At 41.1% G+C, this 24,365-nt stretch overlaps 1 protein-coding gene across 2 annotated transcripts in view; it reads left to right on the top strand.

Moving 5' to 3' along the window:
- The window catches only part of TFR2 (transferrin receptor 2), a 642,558-nt gene that overhangs the window by 571,956 nt on the left and 46,237 nt on the right, over positions 1-24,365 (top strand). For both annotated transcript variants that reach the window (XM_044077345.1, XM_044077346.1), the window contains one exon: positions 11,769-11,996. In XM_044077345.1, the coding sequence (XP_043933280.1) occupies positions 11,769-11,996 (228 nt within the window). The remainder of the gene's footprint in view (positions 1-11,768; positions 11,997-24,365) is intronic.

The following is a 24,365-nucleotide window of genomic DNA, read 5'->3' as shown; positions in this document are numbered from 1 at the left end:
CTGTTGACAAGTACAATGAGCCCCAAGACAGAAAACTCACATATTTCCTTCCCCCTCCCTTTCATTGTCCATTGTAAGTAAGCACAAAATTATCATTTTGTGAAACCACTCTCCTTCACCTATTTAAAATTATTGGCTATCCCACTCTATTCCATAGAGCCAGAATACAAAGTGCCCACCCGCTTTCAATCTATCTTTCTTTTTTACAATTAGTGGCTCTCCACTTACACAGCTAAAGCTTAAGTTACTCTCTCTTTCATATCAAAATGCTTAGTGCACATTGCAGTGCTTAAGATATTAACTTTTTTTTCCATTGTACCTTTAAAATCTGCAACATCTATTGCAAGACCACCAATTATTGGACAGCCAACATTTTGCCTCTCAGTAGTCATCTTGGGATTAGTGCTTCTGTTTTCTCCAGTTGAGAGAAGGAACACAGGGACATTATTTCCTGGAGACTGATGATCACTGGAAAGCCTAATAACTGCTTCATATGTGACAGCTTGGAATTTGTGCTTATATTCTGCTCCTGGTGAGAGTGCATTGCATTGATTCCTGACTGTTTCTGGTTGGGCAGTGAGTGTCTGTACTTGACATTCTGAATTGGTCTGGTTGCTGTTCAAGGCATTTACCAGGAAAAGGCTACAACAAGCCTACTGAACCTTGTACCATTTGGGACAAAACTGTGGGTCATCAAACAGACTGTGGCCTGCTTCTCATCTTGGGATTGGTGCTAATGTTTTGCTTCTGGTGAGAGAAGAAGTGAAGGAGCATTGTATTCCAGCAAAGTGAAGCTGTGGTGAGACCAGCATTAGTAGTAGCCAGGCAGTAGCCATTCAAGTGACTCCCTTCTTTTCATCATTCTTGACAAGCTATTTCTTTGTTTTCAGTAAGTACTGCTTGATTTGTTTCTAACTTCAGAATATCTGCCTAAATACTTCATCCCTAAATTTTTAGGGTCTACTTATTAGTTTCCTCTCAAGACACCTCAAGTGACATTTTTCCGTAAAAGCACAATGAGATTTCACCACTACGTAGTTGCACAAAGGACAACTAGTTTGCAGTAATAAGCACTGTCCCCAGAGTTGCAAATCAGATACTCCTGACATGGCTTTATATTCTCAATCCAACTGTCTGATCAGTAAAAAAACTGTCTGTTGCCATGGATATGAACTTTCCCACTATCTCCATTACCAGTTTGGTGGATATGAGCATACTGTTTACTGACAACCAGTTAATTCTCAAATAAACTGATATGGTATGTGAGAGATGCATTTACACAATGTCACTAGAGGCAAAGCTCTCACATAAAAGTACTCCTAATGTCAATAAGGATGTCAGTAGTACACACACTGCACCCATCACACACAATTCAAAGCAGACATATCGACCTACATGTGCTGAGGCACTTAGATATAACCTTCCTAAACTCCAAAGACCTCCTAGATGAAGTACACACACTGCACCCATCACACACAATTCAAAGCAGACATATAAACCCACATATGCTGAGGCACTTAAATGTAACCTTCCTAAACCCCAAAGACCTCCTCGATGAAGTACACATAACAAATACCCTCAGCAGCCCTAAATGCACTCTTTCAAAACAACATGCACATCAAAACATAGAGCCCCATCTCATGGAGCCTCTACTTTTAAACCCATAAGGTAAGCCACCACACAGTCCAACATTCTGGTCATTGCAGACTCCATCGTAACACACTGATGTTCCTCTCACCAGGCTGAGTAAGGAGAAAGTCATGGTCAGTTGCTTATTAGGGGCTAGGATCCACCACATTATACATGCACTCAGGTTACTGGACCACAAATACCAGTATAACTCAATCATAGACCATGTAGGTGTAAATGACCTGATATGTACTTCCCTAGACTATATGAAGAGAGACATCATGGAGCTCTCAGAATATGTATCCCAGGCTGGTATGAGCCTATCATTGAGCAGCATTTTGCCTTCTCCAAGGATGATGCCACAATATGAACAAAAGATGACTGACTTTAATAATTGGCTTAGTTTCTGGTATCATTCTAAGGGGGTGCAATATTTGTCAGCATGGAAGGAGATGGTCAACAGACCACGCTGCTTTGCCAGAGATGGTCTGCACCTTCCCATCTAGGCTTTAGAATATTGGCTAAAACATTGTCTTGTCCCATAGTGCCTTTTTTAGGCAATGTCAAACTGAAAGTACTTCTGACGTAGCAAATCAAAACCAAGAAAAGCTAAAGGTATTACTGTTCAATGCAAGGAGTCTAAGCAAAAATCTCCACTCCCTAGAAGCTCGGTTTACTATACAGATGCTGATGTCTGTACAGTCACTGAGACATAGCTTAAAGCCATGGAGAGTACACCGACAGTGCAGGGTTATAATATCTACCACACATTTAGATCAGCTACTACATAGACATGGACCAATGGTGGAGGTGTCTCAGTTTACATAAAAAATAAATATACCTCAAGACTAGTCAAACAGGACAATGCACTAGAGCTACTCTATGTTCAAATCACCATAGGCAAAATCCAATACCACTTTCTTGCAAGCTGTAGGTCCTCCTCTATGACCCAGGAAACCCATACTATGTATTTAAACTTATTGGAAACATTCGCTTTCCAACCCAATACCATATTCATAGGTGACTTTAATTACTCCACTATTAACTGTGAATCCTATATGACACCTACCGTTACAAGCACAGAGATTCACACAAACTCACTGCACCAGATTGTCAATACACTAACTGGGGTGCAACCAAACTGGATCTGGTCATCACTAATATGGGAGAGTGCTGCACAGCCCCTCATGTAATGTCTTCCTTGGTAAGGTCAGAACACAAAATGGTCTCCTTTGAAATTAAAATAAAACCTGGACCCCAAGCTAACCCTGGAGTGGTCAGGAACTACTCTAAGACTAACTTCCTGTTATTAAGTGATAACCTGGCAAAATGTCAAGCCCTCATAAACCCTACGAACACTGCTGTCTATGCAGAACTGTTCACAGAAACCCTATACAAGCAGGTTACTTGCTGCATAGAGGCAGCTGTACCCCCCAGGAAGAAGTACAGGACTAACTCAAAAAACAAGCCATCCTGGTGAAATTACAAAATCAATAGGCTGTATAACAGAAGGAAGAAAATCATGGCAAAAATTAGGAGGTGCAGCACCCAGCAAGATAAAAACACTCTCACCAAACTAAACAAACAACTTTGAGGACAAATAAAGTCTACTAAAGCCAGATTTGAGGTAAATGTGGCCTCCTAGCCAAGGACAACCACAAGGCATTATTTAGCCATGTCTGCAACCTCAAAGGCAATACACAATTGTGCACAGAGCTTATTGTAAATGGAGCCAATAGCCTAGTACTTTCCTATGATCCTATGAGCCACCTATACTGAGCCAGATGATATAGCAAACCTACTGGCTGACAAATTCAGCTCCAACTTTACCCTTCTTTCCCCCTCAACCTTCTCTCAGGATATACCATCAAATATAACTCCCCTGATATCACTAGGGAACAGGTCTTTAATGCTCTCTCTAAGACCAAGAACACTTCATCAATGGGCCTAGACAATATCCCGGCATGCCTTCTAAATAGCACGAAACATGACCTATCAGGCCCTCTGGAATTGCTGTTTAACTGTAGCCTCCAAACAGGCTTTGTGCCTCATGAATGGAAAACAGCAACAATCATCCCTCTGCACAAAGGTGGGCCATCTACAGACCCATAAATCTTACTAGTCTTATATGCAAAGCCATGGAAAGAATTATCATGTAAATGATCAGTAATGATATAGTAAACCTCCAGACAATGGATCTCACCCAGTTTGGTTTCATCAAGGACAGGTCATGCCTACTCAACCTGGTGGACTTCTTTGAGAGGGTCACCAAAGCAAAGGATGAGGGTAAAATGGGTCACACTGCCTACCTTGACCTGCCAAGATATTTGACACAATACCCCACTCTGGCATTTTTGCCATAGTTAAGAGGTTAGGTACAAACCCGTATGTCACCCGGTGGATAGCCAACTGGCTCACAGACAGGACCCAGGATGTTAGAATTTTGGAGTCCACCTCTACAAAGAGGCCAGTCACAAGTGGAGTCCCTCAGGGATCAGTCCTTGGACTGCTCCTTTTTGGAATTTACTTCTCTGAAGTCAAGGCCAATGTCAATGGTCTTTGGCTTACTAAATTTGCAGACGATTGCAAATTAGATGTCATTGAATCCTACATTGACACAAATGTTCTCCAGGAAGAGCTGACACAGACAAACAACTGGTGTCAGAGCCATGGACTAAAACTAAATGCCAAGATCCACCCCTGGTAACTATCATATTGACAACTCACCCCTTAGCACTGACCCAGTAGTCAAGGACTTAGGGACACACACAGACAGTAATCTAGCCTTTGACCATCACTTGTCTGCAGTGGTGAGGAAATCATTCTATATACTGAGCAACTTATAAACAAAAGTGCGGTATCTAGGTCTAAGGAAGTCATTGTTCCACTGTGTTAGGTATTCATCAGACCTGTCATTGAGTAAAATCTCTACTTTGGTATGTACCTAACCATGCATATCCAACAAATGGAATGTCTACAGAGGTTCTTCACTAAATGAATACAGGGCATAATTAAAATGTCCTATGCAAACTGTATCAAGGCCCTATACTCTGTGTCCTGTAGGCTTTTGAGGTGAGATCTATGTCTGCCATACAGGGCATTGTCAGACCCCACTCTGATGGACCTCCTGCATATCCACAAAACAAACCAGAATTACCTGTTCTAAAGACTTAAACTTTGCCTGTGATTTAAACAGGACCTGCTGGAGAGACAGGTATGTATCCCAGAGACTACCCCTGTGGGACGCCACTTGTAACTGGTTTAGTGTCAGACCTAGAGTCTACAAGTCTCACCGTGTGGGTTCTATCCATGAGCCAAATGGAAACCCATCTCGTGACGTAGGGGTTTATGTTCAGGCTGGTGAGCTTGTCTATAATACCAGAATGGGGAATGGTGTTGAAAGCCTTTGCGATGTCTAGGTAGACTGTGTGGACCTCCTTTCCCTCGTCTAAAGCCTTGTTAACTGTCTCAAAGAAGTCCTCCAGGTTTAAGAGGCATGATCTGTTCTTAACAAAGCCAAACTGGGCAGGGTCCAATGTCTGAAGGTTCCCAATGTCTCTGTTAATGAATTCCATGATGATGCGCTCCATAGCCTTGCAGACCAGGCTAGTCAGGCTTATATGGTGATAGTTCTTGGGGTCCATTGTGGCTCCACCTTTGTGGAGCGGGATAACTGTTGCTGTGTGCCACTCTATGGGTATGTAGCCTGTATAGAGGCTGGGTTTGAATAGTGTGTTTAGGTGAGGGGTTAGTTCATTTTGGACCTTGTGTAAGACACAGCCTGGGACACCATCTGGTCCCATTGAAGCTGTATTTTTGGCTTAGGATAGGGCCGTTTTAACCTGTGTGTCAGTGATTGCCAGGGCACTACATTCCTCTGGTATGGTTATGGGCCCTTTAGGGGCTGACAGGGGGGTGAAGTTTGCACTAAACCTGTCTGCCAGAATGTTGGCAATATCAGTCAGTTCAGTGTATTTTGTGCCATTCTGCACTAACTCAGAGCAGATCTGAGAGTTTCCACTTAGGTTCTTGACATAGTTAAAGAACGCTTTGTGGTTATCATTGGAGTCCATGGCAATTTTTATTTTGAAGCTAGCCTTGGATGATTTTATGAGGGATCGTAGTTTCTTGCTGATACTGATCAGGGATGTCTTTCCTTCTTGGGATTTTACTCTTTTCTGCACTAGTTTCCTCCTTCTATTGTATAGCTTGTTTATGGCAGGGGTCCACCAGACTGGTTTCCTTTTCTTCGTTTTGCTTGGGATAGCACGAGCCATGCATTCTTGCAAGTGCTCATAGAGTGCCTTTGTAAGGGATTTAGCAGCTTGGACAGTGTTGTCCTTTAGCATGGGGGCTGTGAACCTTTCCACCTCGGTCTTAAGTAATGTGAAGTTTGCTTTTGAAAAGTTTTTCACAGTGGTTTCCTTGATTGGGGTGGGGGCGGAATGTGGATATCCAGAGTGATTAGTCTATGGTCTGATCTAACCAGCAAGGGTTTGACCTCCGGTCTAGAACACTGGTCACCCATGTTGGTGATGACCAGGTCCAATATGTTGTCACCTCTGTTGGGGATGTTGACCAGTTGATCCAGGGCATTTGAGTTTATAAATTCTAGGAAGCATTGGGCAAGGGAGTCAGTACTTGATTAGTTCTCCCAGTTAATGTTTGGGTAATTGAAATTACCCAATATTAGGGAATTTGGTAGGACCGTCATATTTTCCAGTGTCTCCAGAAACGTGGAATGGGGGTCCTGGGTCATGGTGGGTGATCTGTAGCAAGCTACAATTTGAATTGCAGTTTTGCCCATTGTTAGTTGCACATGGATGATCTCTGAGGCTTTGTCCTGTGCCACTAACCTGGAGGTGTGGGTATCCTTGATGAATGTGGATACACCCCCACCTTTTTGTGTTTCGGTCCGGGTTCTGTGGCCGAAAAGTATGGTATGAGTTATAGCCTGATAGTGCTGGGGTGCTCTCTGGAACCTTAAACCAGGTTTCTGTTACTGCATAGATATCGATGTTCTCCATACTGAGGAGTGCCTTGAGTGCATGCATTTTGAGGTTCAGACTTCTAGCGTTGAGTAGCATTACTCTCAGTTTTTGGTTAGTTGTGCTATTTACGGTGGTGGGTTTGTCTTTTGAGCCTTGCCTAAAAAAGGCACTATGGGGGTGGCAAAAGCCTTGGCCAGTATTCGTAAGCCTAAGGGTGACAGGTGCAAGCCATCTCTTGTCAAGCAACGTGGCTTATCGAGCATGTCATCCCAGGTGGACAGATACTAGATCCCCTTTGAATGACATCAGAAACTTAGCCAATTGTTGAAATTGATCATTTTTTCTTTATACTGTGGCATCATTCTTAGTGAGGGCAGGATGCTACTCAGGGTCAGGGTAATACCGGCCTGGGCTACGTGATCAGAGAGCTCTTCCATGTCTCTTTTCATGTAGTCCAGGGAGGTACGTCTCAGGTTATTCACACCAACATGGACAATGACAGAGTCGTATTTGTACTTGTTCTGGAGTGACCTGAGTGCTTGTGTTATGTGGCGGATCCTGGCACCCGACAGGCAGCTAACTGTAACCTTCTCTTTGTCCAGCCTAGTTAATGGGACATCAGTGTGCCTGACTATAGAGTCGCCTATTACTAGTGTGTTGGGTATGTTATTTTGCCTTAAGGGCTGTGATTGCGTGGCACACTGATTATGTGAAGTATGTGTTTCATGGTTTGTGATGGGGTGTGGAGGTTGCTTGGGTGTCTGCTTTGGAGGTCTCTGTTGCTTTTGCAGATTTTTATTTAGAGCCTCAGAGTATATTTTCATGTACTTATGTGTGTTATTTGCCGGTGTTGGTTTAGTAGGTCTGTGTGGGACTGGTAGTGTGTTGCAAGGATTTTTCTTCTCCTCTTGACTGTCAGTTCCAGTCTTGGGTTGAGAGAGCTTTGTCTCCAGTTTGGCTGTATAACTGCATCTCTCGCATATATTAGTGTTTGGTGGTAGGAGGAGAGGGTTGTCTGTGTACATGAGGCAGTTGTAACATTGCCTCAAAATGCCCAGATTCACCAGTTGAACTGGAGAGTACACCTGAAAATGCCGTTTGGACATGCCTGAATAGGTAAAGTGAGCTGTTTTACTGATTAGCTGGCAGGGACGAATAGAGAACCTTGTCCTTCTGGACAGTATAGGGGGTCTAGTGCTAGGGTTAATTAGTGCTTGCTATGAGTTTTGAGCAAGTGCTGGGCTGTGAAATTAATGGCTTGAGTGCTTAAGTTGAAAGTTTGTCTAGTTCCAAGGGAAAAATTGAAGAGCAGACTTCGTGGAGCCGAGAATAGTTTAACCCTAGCTAACCGGCACCGCCCGGCGCGCAAATGTGTTTTTTATAGCAGGGAAATGAAAGATATAGAAATTAGTCCAAAATGGCCAATAAACTACTAACTTCTGGGCTAAAGTAAACAAGGTGCACAAATTTCAGAAAGAAAGAGATCAAATAAGTAGGCACAATAAGCCTTTAACCAGAAATTCCCAGCTCAGAAGGGCAGAATCTAGCCTCTCCTCCCACAAGAGTGCACACTACAAACCTTCTTAATGTAAAATAACTGGCCTGGAGCCCAAGTGCTTAAACCAGAACTAATATACTTTTTGAATAACAGACACTGATCAGCAATTCCCAACTTAGAAGGATGTAAGCTACCTGTCCTGCCACAACACTGCAGACCACAAACCTTCTTAATGTAAAACAACTGGTCTGAAGCCTAAGTGCAATAACCAAAAGGCTTAGAATAACAGTTACAATTTAATCAGGCTACTACCAAGCAATAATAAATGCAGCAGAATTAACACAATTGAGTACTTTTAAAAAGAGGCAAAAGCAAAATAAGGTAATAAAGTAGGAAGAAACACAAATACAGTAAAAGCAGATAAAGTGTAATTTTTTTTAAGTGTAATTCAAGTGTAACTTGGGCAATTGGATAGGGAACAGGAAATTCATCCCTGGCTTGGCACCTATGTCTCTAATAGACACAGGCAACTTGTCGATAGTTCATCTCCCAGGCCCCTGCTTGTAGATGTTTCATCTCCCATGCCCCTGCTTGCACTTACCAAGGGTACCAGAACTTGTCAGAGATTTGGGACCCATGGCTAGGCTTAAAAAGACCCTTGTGGTGGTTAGCCTAGTAAACACCTATGAACCTAGGAAGCCATGCTCAGTTTTCTGAGTAGCTATAAGGTCAATTCCATTTGGCCTATGGAGACTGTAGAGGAATAAATAGGTTGCTAAGGTTGACCAACAGCTGGCACAGCTCTGCAGAGTTGTTTGAGCTGATCATGTACACTTCATTGTGTGGACTCCCATTCTTTCTTCCGGGGTGCAGGATTGTTCTTAAGATAGCTGTGTAGAAGATGTTATCCACTAAATCAACAGCAGCACTGACATATTGGAAACCAAGAAGAAAAGATGGTTAACTGTAGTACCCTGACACTTGAGAAACAACAGTAAGAATAACTAAAATGCAAAAACATAAATACAGTACCAAAAGTGAGTGCCAGTTTGCACAAAATTCTTTGGATACTATCAGGCTCTATGATGGTGTCTCCTGGATAATTATTCAGAATGGAATTCTTTTTGCTGCTAAGCTAATTGTTAAAACTTCTGACTGCAAGCATTTGTATTTTATAAACTTATTTTCTAGAGCTGTCAGCTTTCTGACTAGTACTGAGGTCATCCTCCCTTTCAGTGGTTTATAGAGGCTTTATAGTAAATGAATGAATTGTTTAATGTGGGTTGCAGCCAGACCAACCCTGCATGGTAGTCTGAGCTATTATTCATCATCTCCACCTCATTGTGATGACCTCCCTCTATCTGCCAGAGTACTTTTTTTTTTTAAAGATAATCATGGACAGTGTAGGGAAAGGATGCTTATACTGAATCAGCAGTCTACACAGACATCAGGGAATCCAACAGGAAACTATATATATATATATATATATATATATATATATATATATATATATATATATATATATATATATATAAATGTACTGTCCCAACACTCAAGAAAGTATAGTAGGAATAAATAAAGAGCAAAAAAAAAAACACATGAACACAATGGTGAGAACAAACTGACTGTTCATTACAATAATTCTTCAATGGAATCGTGTCATGCTCTTCTTTTCAAGATATGCAGTCTATGGGGTATCCTTCTCACCTCAAGGCTGGCGGTTAAATGTAAAGTTTCTGGCTATAAACTTTTGTATTCCTTAAAACTGTCAGCTTCCCGAGTAGCTCCAAAGTCAGCCTTCTTTTCTCCAGACTTAAGGAGGCTGTACAGGTTTTCCATGGTGAGCAGCAGTTGGCCCAGGCAATTATTGTCTCAGCTATTGCTGCCTATGTCTACTTCATTTTGAGGACTCATCTTCCTGCTGCTACAGAGGCCTTCTACAAGATAACTGTTGACAGAGTAAAGGAAGAGCACAGTCACCACCAAATCAGTGGCCTGTGTGCACATACTGGAATACAACAAGAAAATAGGAACAACTATAGTGCCCCCCACTTAGGAAGGAACATTACGAATAACTAGAGGAATGTAGTATATCTTATAAACAAAAGATTTATTTTGTAGCCTTTTAATTTCAGTTTTCAACATGTTTAACAGCATGAACTTCATGAACAGGGGAGTCCATTTTACTTATCTTCTTCTTGATTTTGCCATGTTCCTGACTGTGACTGATACCAAAGCTAGGGACAGCCCATCACAGGAATCACTAATGTGGCAGTGGTGTAAATGTACACCATCCATCCTCAGTGACAAATTATGATGCAATTAATACCTTTCCGGTCACAGAGTCTTAGAATTGTATGATTAAAATCACATCTCACATTCCCCCGCACCCGGCCGTCACCCTCTCAAGGACTCAAGCTTGTTTTCTTACTTCAGCGAGGTTTTTGCTATTCTTTTCACCAACACACTTCACATTCTGAAGGCCAGATCAGTCAACTGAGGTGAAGTCACAGACTGTACAAAGAGTTATCAATCTCGACTGCTCCCTTCTTACAGGTAAAAACTGTGTTCACTTTTAGAATCATGCCTTTAAGCATTTCAACTATCTCTGATTTTGCAGAATGTCACTAATTTTGCCTCATAAGTTTCCTTTATACCATATATATATTTTTATTATTTTTTTTGGTCAATTATTACAATACAATACTCATGCTTATTATTGTTCTGAATATACATATTTTTATCATCATTAAATCAACACTTAAGACATAGGAACACATATTAATAATAAAGAAAAATGACCATATTAAGATTTTTTTCATTTGCATATATTATACATCTTTTTACTTTATAACTGCCATCAGTTCAACATTAAAGTTCTCCATTCCTGCCTTCCCTTAAACCTCATTCCTCCCCTAAATATGACTCTGCATGTATTGTTCTTACAAATTCCATTTATTTCTATCTAATTTGCTCCTTCTCTTGACTAAAGATCCATTTCCCAGTTCTTTTATCTGGGAGAGGAAGCAGTCAGTGGTCCTTACTAACTCAACCATCAAATAACAGTACCTGCACTGATTTGCAAACAAGTCTTATACATTTACACACTCATGTCTCAAAAAAAGGGAAAAAAGGCATACGAATGGCAAACGAAAGGACATTTTTTTGTAAAAAATATATATTTCTTTCTTCAAATTGTTGAAGAAAACTGTGCTACTGTAAAAGAAATATCTTAACAAAGCCAAAACAGAAAGAAATACTAATACTGTTATACTAGCTTAATTCTGTCAGTAAAGAGGAACTGTGTCATTTGCAATGGATGAGGTTGTGGAGAAAAACAATTATGTTTCAGTATGAAATGTCCCAAAATCTGCCACTTCTAACTTCTGAAAAGTATTGAACCTGTAAAGAGTTCTCACTACAGCCCAAGTGAATATGCATAAATGTAATTCTGCAGAAAGTGCATCTGCACTTTACAAATTTGATATTCAGTTTTATTCTTACAAGAAATATTCAAAGCATTGTTAAAGGTTTTGCTTTTCTGTATTAACAGTAGAAGTGAGATTGTGTACACGAATGTCTAAGAATATCTGTGTGAATGCACATTCTAATCTGTTATACCATTGTCTCTACTTGTTTTTACCCTTTAGAGCTTTCGGAATTATCCATTTCTCAACACCAGGCTGGACACCTATGAAAACTTAAATGCAATCCTTCAGGGACGCCTGACAGATGTTGCTAAAACTGTCGCTGAGGTCGCGGGGTTGGTGGCACTGAAAATGGCACATGACTACCTGCTCCCCCTGGACTACAGATGTTACAGTGATGTGCTACTGCAGTACACATCAAAGCTCAGTGAGTTCTACCCAGAATTAGAGGTATGTGCACCCTTGGCAAATGACAACAGACTGAATTACATTGGTCTTCCCAGCTTCAAGAACTCGATATCACATGGCCAAGCATATCTGTTCATGCAAGAAATTTTTCAGTCATATGCAAAGCCAACGTCTGTCTGACATGACATTTTTCACTTCACAGCACAGCCTAAGCTTATCTGTCATCACAGCTGAGGCACCTTTTTCCTGTACTAATCCCACTTTTATCTCTTTAGAGAACATTGTGCTAAATCATAATCTGGCAGAACGGTATGGGTGGGAGACTAATATACCATCTCACCAATTCAACTGCCATGGTTACTTTTGAACTTTTGATGCCGTGCTAATGAGTGTGTGCTGACATAAGATTGCTATGAAAATACATCTTATCTTATTCTCAGTTGCCATCTCTCATGATCACCAGCAGCTACAGCCCTGATAGCCTTGAATGGAACATTCACAACAAGATCCCATGCAGCCCCCCCAACCTTTCCTGTGGAAACAGCCCATGCATGATATTCCTTTCAAAACAGTAGGTGACATTAGCAGGGAAACAGCACAGTTTCAAAGCACTGAGGGAAGCAAGCCAAGGCAACTGTAGCAATAAATCAGAAACCAGTTTCTGACTTAAAGCATAAAAAGGAAGAATCACCAAGTAGCCAATACAGTCTCTATAGTGGTAAGAATCAATGTTTTCACACTGCAGTGTATAGGATATGCCCTTCAACATGCAGGGAGGAAAAAAAGAAAAGGTGGATACACAAAGAGGCTTATGTCTTATTAAAATATCCGAAAAGCTGGCCGGCTGTTAGAAATGTTAAATGTAACTGGAAATATGGAGAGATTTTGTGACTATTCACTTGCATTCAAGCATTCTTGTTGCACTTTTCTGGAGTTGCAGCCTCATATGCCTCTTCCCATTTGTTACTCGTCTGGTCATGATAAAACAGACAAACATTTGTGGATTCAGTTCAAGCAGCTTTACTACACACAAACATATCAGAAATTAGGCTTTGTAACTTAAATTTAAATAAACTTATAAACAGACTGACTACCACACATTCACACATGTTAACACTCTGGCTGTTCTCTCAAAATGGCACTGCTGCCTGCACTTGCTCAGTATTTATATGTGCGTGCTACATCTAGAAATCCTTCTTAAAGGTACATACACATGCTCTGATCTACAGCCTCCCTCTTTGAGAAACAGTCCATATATGAAATGACAGTATTCAATGATATGCAATTTACAGAAATGATCTTTTGACATGCAGTTGTACAGAACTAATTATTTGACATGCAGTCATACAAAATTAGACACACATAAAACAATCATGTCCAGGTTGCTGTGTATTTTACACTAGGTCTAGAAATACAACCTGATCGTGTAACGTAAAAGTCAGAACTGGATCTAGCAATGGGGACGGTCTTCAAGGAATGTTCAACTTTGGGGACATCTGGGACATTATCAGGAACGCGAATGGATACTGTGATATGTTCTTCAGTATGAACATTGTCAGGTTTGCTCTGAGATCTAGAGTATGTATCACAGGCACGATGCTGCGATACCGTTTCTGATACAGGAAGAAGATGTCTGTGGTTTCTCCTGTACTCTATACCCTCAGATTCCACTAAGTAGGAGCTCAGCTCAGTACATGTATCTCTCACTTGACCAATTTGATCAAAGCCTTTTGCCGTTGGCATCCTCACTGTCTCTCCTTCTTTTAACAGACAAAGAAATCTGGCTTGTTTTATCATAGCTGGACTTCTGAGAAGAACACTTCTTAAAAAGTTAGGTTTTAATTGCTCTGTTTTTTTTAGCGTTAGGCACCAACAAACTAGAACTTATAGGCAAGGTTGTTCCGACAAACTAAAACTGATAGGTAAGGTTGTTCTGGTTTGCCTGGATAAAAGTCTTTGAACATGCGAGCCAAGTAGGTTGTTACAGGGTATATTTCTGAGATTGAGTAAATTCAAGAAGATATCGGTATTGTCACGTTGACCACTCCAGTAATTGCTTTGCACTCTGTAGTGTACGTTCAGCAAGGCTGTTTGACTGTGGATATTCAGGACTGCTAGTAACATGGATAAAGTCCCATTCTTTTGCAAATCTCTGAAACAATTGACGGGTAAACTGAGAACCGTTTTCAGAAATAACTTTGTGTGGACTACCATGGACTAAGAAATGATGTTTCATCTTAGTAATAACAGCACTGGACATTAGGTTAGGTAGCAAATCGATCTCAAATCAGTTTGAATAAGAGTCTACCAACACTAAGTAATGTTGACTGTTTCCACTCAAATATGTCAGTTGCTACTGTTGACCAAGGTAGTTCAGGAATTTGGCTTAGCTGAAGTTGCTCTTTTTGCAAATGCAGCTTAGTACTGTTGCACAATGAACAAGAAGAAAGCACTTTAACAATGCCTTTTGATAGAGAAGGCCAGAATACTAGTCCTCTCACCCTTATTTTGGCAGAATCTGAAAAATGTGAATGTATTCATGGTGTAAGGAAGTAGGAACAACAGCCTTTGGAGCTTTGAAAATGATACCATCTTCCATTAACATTTCATCTCTGTATGGAAAGTAAGGTTGTACTTATGGCGGTACACTGGATTCCTTTGATGGCCATCCTACATTGATGAAGTGGTTGAGCTTTTCCAAAATTGGATCAGTCTTTGTATGATCTCTCAGCTCATCAAGTCTCATGGTAGAAATGTTATGCACTTCCATGACATCAAAGTCCAAATTTTCTGCATCAAACTGTTCCGTAGTATTTCTGGGTGATCTGGATAAGGTATCAGCCAGATAAAGAAGTGTACCCCTTGTATAGACCATTTTGAGATTGTACTTTTGCAATTTAAGCATCATTCTTTGTAGCATTGCTGGAGCAGAATGCATAGGCTACTTTAAAGTAGTGACTAGAGGTTGATGGTCAGTTTCTGTCTGGATTGCTCGGCCATAAATATAATCACGGAACTTCAAGCATGTGAACACAATTGCCAAAAGTTCCTTCTCAATTTGAGCATACTGCATCCCAGTTTGGGTAAGAGTTCTAGATGTGTAGGCAACAGGTCTGCCCTCTTGAACAATAACTACATCAAGACCGAACTTTGAAGCATCACAGGAAAGAATTACTGGTTTGTGAACATCATAGTATTTTAGTGTAAGCAGGTTAGCAATTTACTGTTTGAGGTTATCAAATGCTCTCTGGTGTTGTTCTAACCAAGACCATGGAACATTTTTGCATGTCAGCTCTCTCAAAGGCACTGATAACTCACTGACGTCAAGGGTAAATTTGCCCAAATAGTTAACCATACCAAGAAAATGCTGCAGAGCTTGGAGATTGTCTGGAGCCAGCATCTGAAGAATGGCTGCTTGCTTGGAAGGGTCTGGTCATAAATAAATGACCTACATAGGTAACGTAACTTCTGGCCGTCTGAATTTGCATTCCAGAGGATTGAACTTTAAATTCACATCACACGCACTGTCCAGAACTTTCCTGAGGATTCTGTCATGCTTTGCTTCACCATTACCTCCAACCAGCAAATCATCAACTATTATCGCACATGGGTAGCCTGAAAAAAATTGCTTCATTGCATGCTGAAAGACTTCACTGGCACAGTTTATTCCAAAAGGCATCCTGAGGAATCTGTATCTACCAAATGGGGTACTGAATGTAGTAAGTAGTGAAGCTCTGCGATCAAGCATCACTTGCCAAAATTAACTGTTTGCATCTAATACAAAAAGGGTAAGTATAAGAAGATGCACTTGGACTCATCCGCCCTTTAAAATATCTTTTTAGTATCTTTTAGGTGGTTTATGATTTGCTTGTTTTGGATATAAGCAGTTGCATTCTGGAGAAGTTTAGTTTTGAGGAAACATAGGAGAAGCTTTATACAGTTTTCCGTAGTAAATTTAAGTTAAAGAAAAAAAATAAGTATGATACATAAATATGAAAATAGACATGACCCAGAATAAATCCATAAAAATGGTCCAGATTCCAAAATAATTTTTGCATGAGGGCAAGGTAATGCACAACTAAATTCCATTAAATTCCCTTAAGTGTAATGACAGTGATTTGTAGAGATGGTTTGGATTGTTCCCTACAATGTGTATTCAAATGAGAAAGTACACAAGAAGCTTTCTGTCTTCCTGGCTATTCTTGTCTAATCTTGGGTCTGAAACAGTTCTCATTCCCTCTAGATTATACTGAATTCTACACTGTTAAGCCTACAATCTCATTAGCCATCTTTTAGTTGTAAGAGGAAGTTTCAACTTGGGGTTGTTAAAACTACTTTCAACTGGTTTGTTAGAAGCCATTAAATTAAACTTTTTCTCATTATATTAAGGCTCTGTTTCACAAGAAAACACATTCTTCACTCCTACTACTGAAATAATTGGTGTAGTCCCTGCCCCTACTATTACAATATGTATAAACTGATGGAAAACTCTGTTTAAACATTTTGGGCTTCATTAAAAACCACCTCTTCTCTAAAGAATTTGCTGCCACCATAGTCATAACATTTGCAGTAGAACATTACATGCTCCAGCAGAAACCTACCGTTGAAAGAACTTCCTACCACACCTGTGTTAAAGAATGGGAAAACACTAGCAAGCACAGCTCTCAACCATCCCTGATTTTGTCTCATATTTTTGTCATCATGTTTTAATTTCTCCAAGTCTTTTGAGTTTCTAATACCATGACAGGAATGGACCCCATTCCCAAGTCACAGTATGATTAAAGTTCATGAAATTAATAGTTTCAGTCTTTGATGTTAGCCAGAAGTGCTCTTTACAAAACTGCAATGTGCCCAATACTGACTCCTGCAATTTATATGGAATTACATGTATCATTACATATCTAGGTACGATATCTCCTACTACTACTATTGGAACTGTCTAGATATCCTTTTTCCACATTGCCCTTGTTTCTGCCTGCAAATCCTGGTATTTTATGACTTTGTATCTCTCTATACTTAAGACACTGTAGTCATCAGATGTAGCAATTTCAATGGTCAATGCTACTTTTTGTCTATTTTTCATGGGCTACTATATCTGGTTTTCTCACATCTGTGTTCTAACTGTTGGTAATGGGCGAGCCCCTGTGATTTAAACTTCATCATTTTCTATAATGTGGCTCATTGTAGCATAGACTAGATCCAGGCCTGCTGAATCTAGCTTTGTTTATATGCTTGTTGTTTGTTTGCTTGTTATTTCCCTGGAATGCTAATTCCACCTAATACGCGGCTTCTCAGCGCTTCTGTGGATCACTAGTGATATCTGCATTGCTTACTGTACTTATTTCCTTGTTTCACTTGAAAGTTACTGTTTGTCGTTTTTGCATTTACGTTACCTGTAACACATTGCACTTAACTTACCTGGCACTTGCGCGCTAAAGCAATTATATAAGTCAGCACTAAAAATTAAAAGCACTACACCCTCACTCCCCACTGGCCCTTGTTTTCAATTATTAAGGAATTCCCAATATTATTCTAGCATGTCCAAACGTCAGCTGTCAATCTCCTCTCCGGTCCAGCTGGTGAACCTGGGAATCTTGAGGCAATGTTACAACTGCCTCATGTACACAGACAACCCTCTCCACCTCCCAGCAAATTCCAACGCATGTGAGAGATGCAACCATATAGCCAAACTGGAGGCTAAGCTCTCTCAACTCAGTACTGGCATAACCAGTCAGGAGGAGAAGGAAACCACACTCACTACAATTCCAGTCTCACATAGACCTACCACGACAGCAAACCAAACACATAATCACACAAAAACATACTCGGAGACTCTAAATAAAGATCTGCCTAAGCAGCAGAGACCTCCAAAGCAGACACCCGAGCAACCGCTACCCCAAAACAAAACACGTGCAACACATATCTCACAAAGCCAGAGTGACGAACAGTCACAGCCCTTAAGACTAAACAACACACCTGATACACTTGTAAAAGGTGACTCTATCGTCAGGCACACTGACGTCCCGCTCACCAGGCTGAACAAGGAGAGGGTCACGGTGAGCAGCCTGTCGGCGCTAGGATCCGCCACATAACACAAGCACTCAGGTCACTCCAAGGCAAGTACAAATATGACTCAGTCATTGTCCATGCTGCTGTGAATGACCTGAGACGTACCTCCCTGGACTACATGAAAAGAGACATAAAGGAGCTGTCTGAGCATGTAGCCCAGGCCGGTATGACCCTGACCTTGAGTAGCATCTTACCCTCACCAAGAATGATGCCAAAATATGAAGACAAGATGATCAGTTTCAACAATTGGCTTAAGTACTGGTGTCATTCAAAGGGGATCCAATGCCTGTCAGCTTGAGATGATATGCTCGACAAGCCACGATGCTTCGCTAGGGACAGCTTGCACCTGTCACCCCTGGGCTTTCGGATATTGGCAAAGGCTCTTGCTACCCCCATAGTGCCTTTTTTAGGCAAGGCTCAAAAGACAAACCCACCTCCATAGGTATCACAAGGGATAAGAAACTAAGAGTAATGCTAGACAACGCCAGAAGTCTAAACCTCAAGATGCACGCACTCGAAACTCTCCTTAGCATGGAAAACATCAATATCTGTGCAGTAACAGAAACCTGGTTCAGGGCTCCCGAGAGCACCCCAGCACTACCAGGTTATACCTCATACCATGCTTTTCGGCCCCAAAACTTGGACCGAACCACAAAAGGAGGGGGGTATCGATATTCATCAAAGATACCCACACCTCCAGGTTGGTGGCAAAGCACGAAGCATCAGAGACTATCCATGTGCAACTAACAGTGGGTAAAACTGCCTTCCAGTTTATAGCCTGCTACAGACCACCCTCCCAAACCCAGGAACCCCACTCGGCCTTTCTGAGAACACTGGAAAATATGAAGGTCTCTCCAAACACCATTATATTGGGCGACTTCAACTACCCAAACATAGACTGGGAGCATTACTCTAGCTCCAACACCCTAGCCCAAAGGTTCCTAGAATTTATAAACTCAAATGCTATGGAACAACTTGTTACCACTCCCACAAGAGGGGAAACATACTGGACCTGATCATCACTAACATGGGGACTCTATGCTCCAGACCAGAAGTGTATCCCTCACTGCTAAGATCAGACCATAAACTAATCTCACTGGATATTCACATCCCGACCCCACACCCTGCCCAGAAAACCACAGTGAAAAACTTCTCTAAAGCAAATTTCACACTCCTCAAAACCGAGGTGGAATCCTTCAAAGCCCCCGGGCCTGTGGAAAATACGGCCCAGACCGCAGAATCCTTTATAAACGCATTCTATGAACACCTTCAGGAATGCATGGATCATGCGATCCCAAATAAAACCAAGACCCAATCCTCCAAAGGCAGATGTCCTGTCTGGTGGACCCCAGCCATAAACAAACTATACAACAGAAGGAGGAAGCTACTAAATGATAGAGCAAAATCCCAAAAAGGGAAGGCATCACTGATCAGTATTAGCAAAAAACTATGGGCACTCATAAAATTGTCTAAGGCCAGCTTTGAGAGAAAAATTGCACAGGACACTAAGGATAATCACAAGGCTTTCTTTAGTTATGTTAGGAACCTGGGTGGTAATTCCCAGATATGCTCAGAATTACTCCAAAATGACAAAAAATACACTGAACCCACAGACATTGCCAACATCCTAGCTGACAGGTACAGCGCAAACTTCTCCTCCCCACCAAAAGGGCAAATATCTATCCCAGCAGAGTGCTGCCCCCCCTGACATCTCAGATGCTCAGGTAAAAGCTGCCATCTCCAAAGCAAAAAACACAGCATCAATGGGACCAGACGGTGTCCCGGGCTGCGTCCTACATGAACTCCAAGAAGAGCTAAACCCAAACATAAAACTACTGTTCAATCTCAGCCTTACTACAGGATATGTGCCCAAAGAGTGGCGTACAGCAACAGTGGTCCCTCTCCATAAAGGTGGTGCCTCAACGGATCCTGGAAACTATCACCCCATAAGCCTGACTAGCTTGGTCTGCAAAGCTATGAAAAGGATCATCATGGACCTCATAAATAAAGATATTGGGAACCTACAGACACTGGATCTGACCCAGTTTGGCTTTGTTAAGGGCAGCTCCTGCCTCTTAAACCTGGTTGATTTCTTTGAAACAGTCACCATGGCCATTGACGAGGGGAAGGTGGTCCACACAGCCTACCTGGACCTCACAAAAGCCTTCGATACAATACCCCACTCGGGCATTATAGATAAGCTCACCAGCTTAAATATAAACCCCTATGTCACTAGATGGATTGCAAACTGGCTCAAGGACAGAACCCACATGGTTAGAATTGCTGTAGCCATGTCAGACTCCAAACCAGTTACAAGTGGTGTCCCACAAGGCTCAGTCCTGGGACCTCTCTTGTTTGGTATATATTTCTCGGAGGTACAGGCCAACACGGAAGGACTGTGGCTGACCAAGTTCGCAGATGACTGCAAACTGGGCACCATAATCGACTCTCCAGCCGACACAAGCATCCTCCAAAAGGGCCTCATAGAAACAGACAACTGGTGTCAGAGCCATGGCCTCAAGCTAAATGCCAAAAGGTGTATAGTCATCCCCTTTGGCAAAAGCAAAGTGCCCACAAATTACCACATAGGTGGTAATCCATTAAGTACAGAAGAAGTAATTAGGGACCTGGGGACCCAAGTTGATAGCAATCTCTCATTTGACAACCACATGGCCAAAGTGGTTAGAAAAACATTTTATATAGCCCACCTAATCATGAAGGGATTCACATCTAGATCAGGGGAGGTCATCGTGTCTCTTTACTCATCCCTCATCAGGCCCATAATTGAGTACAATGCCCCTTTTGGGATGTACCTTACCAGACACCTGCAGCAACTGGAAAGACCCCAAAAGTACCTCACCAAGAGGATCAAAGGGCTCAAACAGATGCCATATGCTGCCCGGTTAAAGAAACTCCAGCTCTACTCAGTGGCATACCACCTGCTCAGAGGCGACCTGTACCTGACGTATAAAGCCATGTCCAACCCGGAATTAAAGGACATGCTGCATCTCAGAAAATCCAAATCCCATCCAGCTACGCGCTCGAGAGACTTGAACCTCAGCACTGAAATAAATAGGACATGCTGGAGGGACAGATTCATAACCCAGAGGCTCCCTTCACTCTGGAATAAAATCCCAGTCCAGGTTAGGCAGAGTCCCTCATTGACTCTCTTCAAGAGGAATCTTGATGAGTGGATGGGAGATCATAGGTTTACCCCGGGTATCACTTCTGTGTCACTGTTAGACAGAGGCACAGTATACTAACCTCGAAAAAGGGCATAGCAAAATTAATTTAAAATGGGTGGCGAAAGCCAAACATACTCTGGCTAGGCTTATAAATGCCCTAGGGCAGATAGCCTAGTATGAACCTATGAACTGATTAATGAGTGAAGGGCAAGACAAATAATAATTTGTCCTTTATTATGGCTTGACTACAAAATGGTTTGCCTCTGTTTCATGGTCGTAATGTAATCGACCAGCATATGGTGGATCTTATACATATTAAGCACTCTTATCTATAAATGTGGGAAACTGTTAAATGCTTTTTTGTCGTCTATCTGTGCCATACTTGGATTTCCCCCCCTTTTTTGCCTTGTCCCTTGTAAAATGTTTGATTTGCTGGCAAATGACTAAAGATTACAGTCAGTCAATAATGCCAGACCTGTTCTGCTATTAAATTATTAAGTGATTTAGAGTAATACTTTAAAAAGCTCTCACCGATTTAGAGACTTTGTCACTTTTTTTTTAACTTTGTCACGGAGTTCCTGAGTAAGAACTTGAGTGCTACACCAGCAAGTTGTAATCCCTATGAAGTGAAAGCCACATAGTATTGTGTGCTGGAATACAACTACACAAGAAAGTACAGTTGTGTAACTTCCACTTACCTGTAATAGTAGATGTTCATAGACTACACTGCCTTACTGGCATATAAGGCAATCTATCAAATCTTCAGGTTCCTGGCCTTGCTTGTCTGTTGCTGTGAATGAGCAATCAGCTGCCAGAGCAGGACAGTCCTTCATAGCCACAGACAGCAGACCTCACTGTTTTTTTTTTTCTAGGACTCGAAAGGAAGAGAAGATGGAAAAACACAAGACTTGCAAACACATACTGTTCCAAACCAAAGTCAACCCACACAAAAGACAAAAGTTGCTAAACAAAAACAGCAGCAACCACCAACCATAAAAGATGTACATCCATTTAAGGGGGGGTGTAGGTCAGAGTGTGTATGGTCCTTTAAGAGCTATTCCAGTCAGTGAGCATGTGCAAGCAAGAGTGCCATTTTGTAGTGAGCAGCCAAGGTGTAAGTATGCATACGTTCTATTTAGTTAGCTTGTTTAATGTTACCATTCTCCATCCTGATGTGTTTGTATGTAATAAACTACTTAAATGAATACCCAGCCTCATTGTCTTATTGAATAAACACAAGACGAGCAACAGTGGGAGGTGGAACTTATGCAATTGCACTATGTTAAACAAAAACAGATGTTAATAGAGATGGCAGTTTCATCTTTGCCATTGTCTTGAAAATACTACAAGTTGGTTATTTAAGTAGATGTATTTTCAGTAAGTTCTTGAAACTCTCTTAGTTTATTTTCTGATTTCCACTGGGAGATGATTCCAAGTAGATGTCTCCATTCTGATGAGGGCTTTATTAACTATTGTTTGAAATCTTGATATGACCATAGAAACTATATCTTCATGGCTTCCTGTGAGTACGTTTGTTGTCTAAGTGGTAGTTTTCCCTTTAATGGTGGGCAATGTCTCAGATTTATAAATAGTACGATAGCCATATATTATAAGGGAAGCCAACTGAAGTCCTGAAAACTGTCATAGTACGTTTGCAGGAATTTAAAGATCTTGTTTTCAGCCATCTGTAATTTGGGGGTATTGTGACTAGTGTGTACTATTATTAGGGGAGGGCATATTCAGTACTGGATATGAGTGCATTTCTTGCCAGAGCCTACAGACAACAGGTGACACAAGACAAGACATTTTTGTAAGATGTTTTTACTTGGGTAGATGTTTTATTAACAATTCTGTTAGTGTGCAGAATAAAGGTTATTGTAGGATCACATGTTAGCTGAAGGCATCTCTGCTCAGGTGACCGGATACTTTGGTTAAATGTTACGCAGTAGAGAATAGCCCCACACTAGATTTATCTGGGTTGATTACTAGTCTGTTGCTGTAAACATCCTGTTAGTCAGCACAGTGGGACTGGCTTATGGCTTGTACTGGAGTTCAGAGAAGGTTTTACTGGATTCAATAGGTAACAGGTCATCAATATGTTAAGAGTGGGGTGATTGTATTTTAAGTCATTTGTAAAGAAAAAGAATAGTCAGGGTCCCAGTCCTGATCCTTTTGGTGCCTCAGCATAAAGGGAGACGTCTTCTTACAGGATGTTTTTGAGTTAGACCTGAAATATTCAATTTGCTAGGTAGTTTTAAACTAGTGTATTAAAGAATTGTCAGAATGATGTTTACTGAGTTTTTTTTTAATTAGTAGAATGTGGTTAACAGTTTCATATATCCTACTCATAGCTACAAATAGTCCAGCAGTAAGATCATGATTTATATTGTTGTAGATGGTATGCTGTGACTGTGTGTAAGGCAGCTGTAGCACTAAAAGCATTGCAGAACCACTGTTGCTGGTTGATCACAGCTGCTAATGGGTTATGTGCTTGTCTGACTGTATAACAATTTCACACTCTTCTCTACTCACAAGATTTACTGAAGTGACGTTTCATTCTCTTTAGAAAGTAATGTATACAATGCAGTACACATTGCTTGACGGTACATTGCTCTGTGAATGTTTACTAGAGAGTGTGTGTGTGTGTGTGTGTGTGTGTGTGTGTGTATATATATATATATATATATATATATATATATATATATATATATATGGTTTACTATGAGAATATCAAAAATGGTAAAATCTTTTCAGATTTTCGATTCACATGTGCGACGTTATGCATATTAATTAGGGCATAATATCGAAATGCATATAGCAAAACACTTTCGACATTATGTTTTGCACTTCATTACTGCAAATCATGTAATGTAATGCTTTTGCAGGGGGACAAGCCCCTCTGTGTCCCCCTCATCCAGTGCGAATAATATATTCCAACTCCGAGATCACAGTACAGTGGGGAAAAGGGTAATTTCCCGATCCCCACTGTACTGTGATTTGTAGTTATAAAACCGATGATATATGTGCAATGCACAGTGGCATTCTCTAAACTGCACACTCGCAGTCTTGCAGGTCGGCAATACAGGAATCAACCACTGAAAAAGCACTTTTGCAAAAGTGTGCTTAAATAAGGATAAAAATGTGGGGAGATGGCTGC

The sequence above is a fragment of the Protopterus annectens genome, chromosome 7.part0 (genome assembly GCF_019279795.1).
Source record: "Protopterus annectens isolate FY-2018-M chromosome 7.part0, PAN1.0, whole genome shotgun sequence".
NCBI classification, from domain to species: domain Eukaryota; kingdom Metazoa; phylum Chordata; order Ceratodontiformes; family Protopteridae; genus Protopterus; species Protopterus annectens.
Note: the sequence above shows the minus strand (reverse complement) of the source record. Positions and strands in the feature narration are given on the sequence as shown.